The 7,959-nt window shown below is 70.6% G+C and overlaps 2 protein-coding genes across 17 annotated transcripts in view; one reads left to right on the top strand and one right to left on the bottom strand.

The window, feature by feature from the left end:
• Window positions 1–400, top strand: part of TNRC6A (trinucleotide repeat containing adaptor 6A) — a 105,235-nt gene extending 104,835 nt beyond the window's left edge. For all 16 annotated transcript variants that reach the window (XM_052773377.1, XM_052773364.1, XM_052773367.1 and 13 more), the window contains one exon: window positions 1–400. This exon is cut by the window's left edge and continues 2,378 nt beyond it. The gene's annotated coding sequence lies outside the window, so the exon portion shown is untranslated.
• LOC128134974 (collagen alpha-1(I) chain-like) overlaps window positions 1–7,355 on the bottom strand; it is a 7,452-nt gene extending 97 nt beyond the window's left edge. The window contains exons 1-11 of the mRNA XM_052773379.1: window positions 7,268–7,355; window positions 6,219–6,338; window positions 4,168–6,051; window positions 3,901–4,013; window positions 3,757–3,815; window positions 3,443–3,600; window positions 3,118–3,280; window positions 2,845–3,036; window positions 1,600–1,824; window positions 742–895; window positions 1–505 (exon numbers count right to left, since the gene is read on the bottom strand). The exon at window positions 1–505 is cut by the window's left edge and continues 97 nt beyond it. Of these exons, the coding sequence (XP_052629339.1) occupies window positions 431–505; window positions 742–895; window positions 1,600–1,824; window positions 2,845–3,036; window positions 3,118–3,280; window positions 3,443–3,600; window positions 3,757–3,815; window positions 3,901–4,013; window positions 4,168–6,051; window positions 6,219–6,338; window positions 7,268–7,316 (3,192 nt within the window). The 5' untranslated portion in view covers window positions 7,317–7,355 and the 3' untranslated portion in view covers window positions 1–430. The remainder of the gene's footprint in view (window positions 506–741; window positions 896–1,599; window positions 1,825–2,844; window positions 3,037–3,117; window positions 3,281–3,442; window positions 3,601–3,756; window positions 3,816–3,900; window positions 4,014–4,167; window positions 6,052–6,218; window positions 6,339–7,267) is intronic.
• Between the last annotated feature and the right edge of the window lie 604 nt (window positions 7,356–7,959).

Raw genomic sequence — 7,959 nt, 5'->3', positions numbered from 1 at the left:
GCGCTTAATTTGTATTTCACTTTTCACAGTGGCTTAGCTTGTTCTGAAATGGCTATAGGGCAGACCATATATGTACATAGTATGATGTGACTTCAAAAATCTGTTAGACTTTATTTTCAAATTGCCGGATGTAAGTCATTAACTCTGTTGGATGCCAGCATTGTGTGTTACTAGACACTTATCTGTAACTACTTACTATGAAATACGCTGTCCCAAGCCAAAGCTGGCTTCTGAAGTCTGGTCCGAAACAGTGGTGAAAACGTTGGCAGATAACCTTTCAGGACTCTGCCTCGAGTGGAACTGACATCACACCTGCGTTGATTGTATTGTCAAAGTGTTTGAAATTCCTTCACTGAGCTTGTTACGTGGAAATAAAATGTGGTTGGTTTTAAAAGCTGAACCTTGTCGCCTGTGTTTTGGTCTGTGGTCTTCAGGCTGTCCAGCTCCTCTCAAGGTTGACCAGCTCCATCCCCTCGCAGTACGAATGAGGCCGTCGGGCTTTGTGCTGTGGAGAGAGCGATTTCATCTTGTACTCCCGAGCGGAGCTGATGGCTCCCAGCGCTTCCCTCGGAGGCTCCCTCCGATGCCGGTGTCACCCTCCGCGGGATGGAGTGAGAAAGGGTGCAGCCTTGGGCACCCGCACCCTGCCTGCACACTGGTGCTGGGGATGGAGCAGGCACGGCCCCTCCAGCGCTCCCATACGTACAAGCCACAGCCCCTTCCGTGGCATGCTGTGCTCACCGGTCGCTGCCTGGAAAGCTGATGGAGGAGGGGAAAGGGTGTCCACGGGATGGGCTCCATGGGCCAGCTTGACACCGAGATATCGCTGGCTTTTCCCGAGTCCACCATGGGGTCGTTCATGCTGCTAGAACTTGTGTCCCAGTCGTAATGGAAGCTGGGAAGAAAAGTCATCAGTAATTAAAAGAAGGGGGAGGAGGGAGGGAGAGTCAAGCTGTTGCTGATAAAGCAGCCTGGGGGCCTCAGGATCAGGACCCTGCTCGCAGGTACTTTGCTCCAGCGGATGATGTGCTCGCTACGCTGACTGCGTCTGTCTGCAAACACGGTCCCAGGTCCCCGCAGCAGCGCTGAGCTCAAGCACAGCAGCGAAGGGCATCGTTCCCGAGCTGTGGCCATGCTCTCGGCTCGCCCAGCCCCAGGGCCCGATGGTGGGGGTGTGCCTGGTTGTAGTGCCCTTTGCTCATGAAACTGGAAACCTCCAGGGCCCTTTTTCCATTTATGCCCCTGGAAGCTGATTATAAGACTTTCTCATATGCACACACAACCACAGTCTTTCCTGCATATGTGAACCCTTCTCCCGTTAAACCAGTCCCCATCATACAAAGTTCCTTACATGGGGTGGGAGGGAAAGAAACCACTCACTTCTCCTTGGACACCAAAGGATGCTGCGGTGTCGAAGCTCCCCGGTGCTGTCGATAAGCACAGGGAGGCCAGCACGTGGCTGGGCATTGGCTGCAACGCAACGCTGCCGGGGCAGGCTGCTGTGCCCCCCAAACCTCCCCCCTTCTCTGCTTCACCCCCACCCACCGAGCAAATTAAAGACAAGACCTTGCGACACAGCCTCGACAAACCACCCTCTACCTGGGCTGGCACGGCGGGCGGGCGGGCGGCACCAGGCGCTGCTTGGCGCTGCCGGTGATGCCCGAGTCCTCCCGGCAGCTGCAGCAGCCGTTGTCCAAGATCTGCAAGTGGAGCAGCTCCTCCGAGTTGCTGAAGGCCGGGTTGTCCAGCGAGCTGGCCGAGGGCAGCCAGGAGCGGGACCAGTACTGGGCCGAGACGTCGTCCAGCCGGCAGAACCGCCGGTAGCTGCGGGGACAAGGCGGGGGGGCTGCGGCAGCGCCCGGCACCCCGGGGGGGGCACGCGCGCATCCACACGCGACCCCAGTGACCGCACTTGCAAGCGCAGATCGCGGGTTTCCACCCAAATTTCACAGCACCGGGGCAGGGTCCAGCCCCGCGCCCTGGGTGGGGGCAGAGCCCGTGACACCGAACAACATCTGGCCGCAGCGGCTGTTGCGGTGGTTTCCTCGGGAACAATCCCCCACGGCACGTTACAAAACCCTGTCCGGGAGGGCGGCGGAGCCAGGACAGCGCGGCCCCCCCCGGCACTCCCAGAGGAGCCGCTTTGGCCGGGCTGTGCCGGATCCCCGCTCCCCACCCGCAGCCCCACCGGGCTGAGCTCAGCCCAGGCGACCAGCACACGGCCGGGTGGATGGGCCCTGTGCTTCCCCACGGGAGGCACTGGGGGGTCCCCGGGACCGTGGATTTGGGGGCTCGTCGGCACATCTCACGCGCGTCTCCACCACGGTGCGTGCGCAGCGGCACAGCCCGCAGCCCTTCGGTGCAACCGCGGCCCCATCCAGCCCTGCAGCCCCCCAGCACGCCTTTCCCGGCCGCACGCTGCTCACCCGTGGCCACGCGCGCACACCGACACCCCCGCCCAGCCGGGGGGGACCGCCGTGGCTCTGCGGGGTGCTGGCACCCGCCGCTCCTGGGCCCTGCACGTGCTCCCCCCGCCGCCCCAGCACCTCCCGCCCGCCGCTATCAGCCGCTGCAGAGTGTTTTTCTTGGCAGAGCTCAGCCCGAGCCCGAGCCGGCCGCCCCGCCGAGCCCTGGCTCTCCCTGACCCCCGATGGGCTGCGCTGACCCCCCCCGGGCACCCACGTGCGGGGCCAGAGCTGCTGCCCATCGCCCCCCCCCCCCCAGCACCCCCGGGGAGGGGCAGGGGCATCAGCCTCGCAGCAGGAGCACCCCTCCATCTAGGGCCACCCTGGAGCCCGGTCCTGGCCCCCCCAGCACCACCACCACCGGCCCCGCGCACCCCACCTGCTGCGGGTCTGGTCGGCCCTGGCCTCCATCAGCAGCGCCTTGAACCGGCGGATGGCGACGGCGGCGACGACGGCACCCAGGAGGACGATGCTGAGCAGGACCCCCGCGGCCATCCCCAGCAGGCTCTGCTGCGTCACCCGGTAGTCGCAGCGCAGCCCCATGAACCAGAAATCGCTGCCGACGGGGCACCTGTGCCAAGGTGGGGGGGATCAGCCACCGGGGCGGGGGGACAGCACCCGTCACCCCAGAGCTGGTCCCAGGGGCGCTCACTGGCAGAGGGGCTCGCGGTCCCGAGGGTGGGTGCAGATGCCGTGGTTCTTGCAGTAGTCGCGGTGGCAGAGGGAGGTGCAGGTGGCGTTCCCGTCCGCCCCGGCCACGCAGGCGAAGCCGGCCCGGCAGGCGAAGAGCACAGCGCAGGGGTCCAGCGGCCGCTCTGCAGTAGACGGGCGTTCGGCTGTGCCACCCCCTCCCCACCAAGCAGAGAGCCGGGGCCGGGCACACGCCCACCCTGCGACCAGCCCCGGCCGGGCACTGGACCCTGGGGACCGCGGGAGGGTGCGGTGATCGCGCGGCCCCACGCCCGCCCCGCGCTCACCCAGAGCCACGTTGCGCAGGACGGGAGCAGCGCCCACCGCCAGCCCTGGCCGGTTGCCGCCGGAGCCCAGGGCGGCGTCGAGGAGCTCGCCCAGCCCCGGCGCCGGCACCCGCTCCGCCGCAAACAGCGCGTCGTACTCCAGCACCACGCTGCCCTCCCTGAGGGGACACCCCACGACGAGTCCAGGGGTGGTGGCTCGGACCCCCCGGTCCAGCGCCGCACCCCGGCACCGCTGTGGCCCCGCAGCGTGTGACGCTCCCTGTACCCCCCGTGCCAGGGAGCATCGCACGCTGCGGGGCTGCGCAAGCACCTACCTGATCCCCGTCACCTCCAGCCGCAGGAACCCGGGCACCGACATGAAGAGGGGCGCGACCTGTGCGGGGAGGAAGCTGAGCGCGATGCAGGATGGCCCCCGGCCGCAGCCTTCCCCCCCCCGGACGGCCCCGTCCCACGCTCACCGTCCGGTTGAAGCTGTGCAGCAGGCCCTGGCGCTCGTGGGACGCGGGGTCCTGCAGGGCGGGAACGAACCCCATGTCCAGCACCAGCTCGCAGGGGATGCGGAGGAGGGATGCTGTGGGAGGAGAGACAGGGATCAGCACGACAGGGACCCGCGCTGCCTGCCCCGGGGGGGTCCACCGCCACTGACTCCCCCAAGCTGATGGCTCCTTGGAGCTCTTCTCCTCCCACCACGCCCAGGCAGAGGGTCCCAAACCCCCCAGACGCACCTCTCAGGAGGGGTGGCTGATCCTCCACGATGAACACCCGGGGGGCCCTGCCTGCCGCGGCTGGGGCCAGAGTCGCTCGGGGGGTGTCAGCATCTGGCCACCCTCTGGAGCTGCTCGACGGCTGGACCAGGTCTGTGTCCCCGGCAGCTGGGGGGGACCCGGGGCCCCCACGATGGCTCAGGGTCCCAGGGGGATCGGTGGGCTGCTGTGGGGGCCCTGGCACCATGGTGGGCAGATGAGTTGGGGGCCCCCACGTCAGCCCTGCTGCATTCCCCTGCAACACCGCAGCACCGGGCCCCGTCGTGACTGTCCCCACGTCCCTGAGCCGTGCTGGGCTGGCGGTGGCAGCTGTGGTGGTGGTGGTGGTGACAGCAGCGGCAGCGGTGGCGGTGATGCCGACAGCGGTGGTCAGCCCCAGGGGAGATGCAGACTGGGATGCAGCCGCCTGCTGGGGGGGCCCAGGGGCTGAGGGGGGGGCAGAGCTGCCCGGCTGCCAGCTCAGCGGAGCAGTTGCTGCCCAGGGCATGGCATCACCTACCCCCACCGTGGTCCCCCCCAGGATTTGGGGGCTCTTAGCAGGATCCCCCCCCGAGCTGGGGTGGGGCAGCCAGTGCCCCGGGGATGGCCCTGCCGGGGGGGTGCCCAAAGCGGGGCTGAGCCCCAGGACACCCCAGCTGGTCCCCGGGGAGGGCTGTGGGGTCGGTGACAGGGGCACTGCAGAGCTGCCAGTTGGGGCAGGCTGCGGGGACGGGGGGACGCGGGGGGACCCTGCGCTGGCATACGGCACCCTGCTCTGTGCCGCAACGGTGCTGCCTGGGGCCACCGAGGTGGGGGGCTGCCCTGGCATGGGTGGTGGGCGCCAGGTCTGGACCAGGGGGACGTGGCTGTGCTCAGGGGTACCCTCTGTGTCGGGTGGCCCCAACTCCCCCGTGGTTGGGTCCAGGGCTCCCCCCGGGCTGGGGGATGTCAGCCTTGGGGTGCTGGCGGTGGCGGTGGGGACAGTCAGACCCGACCCCTTGCCTGTGGCAGGGAGCGAGGTTGGGCCCGTCCCCACGGCTGGCTGGGCTGTGCTGGCCAGGAAGCCCCCACGGCCACCAGCCCCCAGGGATGGCAGAGAGGGGCGAGGGGCAGAGCGGGGACCCTGCCAGGCGATGTCCGTCCCATGCCACGGGCGGGAGTCAGAGCCCTGTCCTCCTGCCGGCCCTGGCAGCCCCTGCCATGTCCCCTGCGGTGTCCCTGCGGGGCTCAGCAGCCTCTGCAGCCCCCCGACAAAGGGGGACATCCCCGTCATCCCCAGCGCAGGGCTACCCGTGGCTGGTGCAATGCTCGGGTGAGTCCCTGGGCTGCCGTCACCCAGCAGGACGGTGGCACCTGTGCCCTCCCCAGCCCACAGCTCCGGGGACGAGGGGCCCTGTGAGTCCCCCTGTCTCTGTGCAAGCCCTGTCCCCGTGGGGCTCTGTCCTGGCAGGGTGCTGGGGGACCCCCACTGCCCCCCGGCAGAACCGGGCACCGTCACAGAGGATGGTGAATGCGAGGGGCTCCCCTGCGGGGTCGCGGCACCTTCCACCATCACATTTCCTACAGGGTCAGTCCCGGGGGGAGATCCGGCGGTAGGAGCTGTGTCCGGCTCCGCAGGCGCTGGGGCAGGGGATGGCTGCTCAGTGGTGCCTGCAAAGAGTGGGAGCCCCGGGCGCTCGGTGGCTGTTCCATCCCACGCCGCGGGCCCTGTCCCCTCCCCGCCTGCCCGGGTGCTCCCCTGGGGGCTGGGGGGCTCTGCAGTCCCGGCAGGGGTCCCAGGGAAGGGCAGCAGCCCAGCCTCTGTCCGCAGCTGCCCCACGGCCTCCAGCATCGGTGCCCGCCCCGTGCCAGCTCCTCGCTCCGGATCTACAGGCAGAGGCAGAAGCGAGGGGATGCTGAGCAGGGCTGACCCCCAGCCGGCACCCCACAGCCGCCAGCTCGGCGCCCCAGGCCCCAGCGTGGCACCGACGCACGTGGCCGGCACGCGGTGCCGCAGACCAAGGGCCACGAGCGGGACCCAGCCCCGGCGGTACCTGTCTGGCAGCGCTCCCCCGTCGCGGTCCCCAGGCGGGTGCAGGGGATGGCGGTGCTCAGCGTGGAGCCCGTCCCGCTGCCGAGACCGGGGCAGAGCCGTGCACAGCACTCCACAATCACTGCAGGGAGAGGGGAGAGAGCAGCATGCACAGGTGTCGGGCATCAGGCATCACGCACCAGCGTTGGGCATCTGCACCGGGCATCGTGCCCCTCTGTTAACCGAGGGCGGCACTGCCAAAGGAGACCCTCGGGAATGACCCAAACCCAGCTGGAAACCACCCGCCTTCGTCTCCGCGGACCAAACCGAATCCTGCCCCACCCGGCCACGCTCTGCCGCGTGCTGGAAACGCCCATTTTGCCCCAAACCAAACCACCATCCGGCAGAGTCACCATGTGCCAACTCTGGCACCGCCGGCTCGCCGGGCAGAGCACCGCGCCGGTGCCAGGCCAGCGCCAGGCCAACCCTCGCCCCGGCCAGGGCTCCGGGTCCCCGCTGCGGCCGCGGCCGCTCTCCGGGGCAAGCGGACGGCTCACCGGGCATCGGGATGGGCGGTCACCCGCCTCGGTGGGCCGGGGCCGGGGTCACCGCCAGCCCGCCGGGCCCCCCTCTCGCCTCGCCGGGGCTCCCGCTCCTCCGCCCCCGGGCGCAGCACCCGCTGCCTTCGAGGCGGGGGGGGCAGCCCGGGCTGGCGGCACCGCACACGGACCGCCGGACCCGCCCTGTGCCCCGGGACCCCGCGGCTGAGACCCCACCCCACCCCGGGGGGGTCCGGATGACACCCGAGCAGCCACCCCCCCCCCCTCCCCAGCGCCACCGGGCAGCCCGGACCCGCCCCAGCCCGGTCCCGGTGCCGGCCCCGCCGCCGCCGCCGCCGCCGCAGACCCCCGCGGCCGCCCCGAGCGCGGCATCCCCCGCCGAGGGACCGGCGGCGGCTCCCGGGACCCCGGCCCGGGGTCGCACGGCCGCGGCTGCGGGACCCCCCAACCCCGGCCCTGCCCCCGCCCCCGGCCCCGCCCGGGGGGAGGCAGCGGCGGCCCCGGCGCTCACCTGCGGCGGCCAGGAGCCGCGGGAGCCGCGGGAACCGGAGCCGCTCCATGGCGCTGCCGGCTCTGCCGAGGCGGTGGCAGGAAGCCCCCGCCCGTCCCCGCTGCGGCGGGGCGGAGGCGCCGGGGAGCCGCAGCCCCCGGCCCGGTCCCGCCCCCCCCCACCCCCGCCGCTCCACCCCGGGGCGGCCGCCTCCCCCCCCGGCAGCGAGTGCGGGACCCCGGGGAGCGGCTGCCCCGGGGGGGGGCGGCGGGCGGGGCAGGGCTCGCCCAACAGGGAGCTCGGCAGCAGGGCGGGGGCTGAGCTCGGGTTGCGGGACCCCCGGCGGGGTGGGGGGGGGCACGGCCAGGCCCCCGCCCTCGTCCTCACCGCGCTTCGGGGCGGCCCCGCGGGGTCAGGACCCCCCACCCGGCCGCGGGCTGCACCGCCGTGCCGGTGCCCGGGGACAGCACGGGCGCTGCTCCGCGGGGGGCACACGCCTTCTGACACCCCCCCCCAAACGGGTTTATCCCAGAGAAGCCGCCGTTAGGCACGGCCGGGGGTTCGGAGGTGCGGGCTGGCCCCAGGGCCACCTCCAGCCGTGCCCGGCTCTGCCCCGGCTCAGGGCAAAGGCTGCTGGAGGAGCAACCTCCGGCTGCAGCTGGCCGCGGCTCCCTCGCCAAATCGCTCAGGGCCACACCGCCAAGAGAAACCAG

Source organism: Harpia harpyja, chromosome 21 (assembly GCF_026419915.1).
Source record: "Harpia harpyja isolate bHarHar1 chromosome 21, bHarHar1 primary haplotype, whole genome shotgun sequence".
NCBI classification, from domain to species: Eukaryota; Metazoa; Chordata; class Aves; order Accipitriformes; family Accipitridae; genus Harpia; species Harpia harpyja.
Note: the sequence above shows the minus strand (reverse complement) of the source record. Positions and strands in the feature narration are given on the sequence as shown.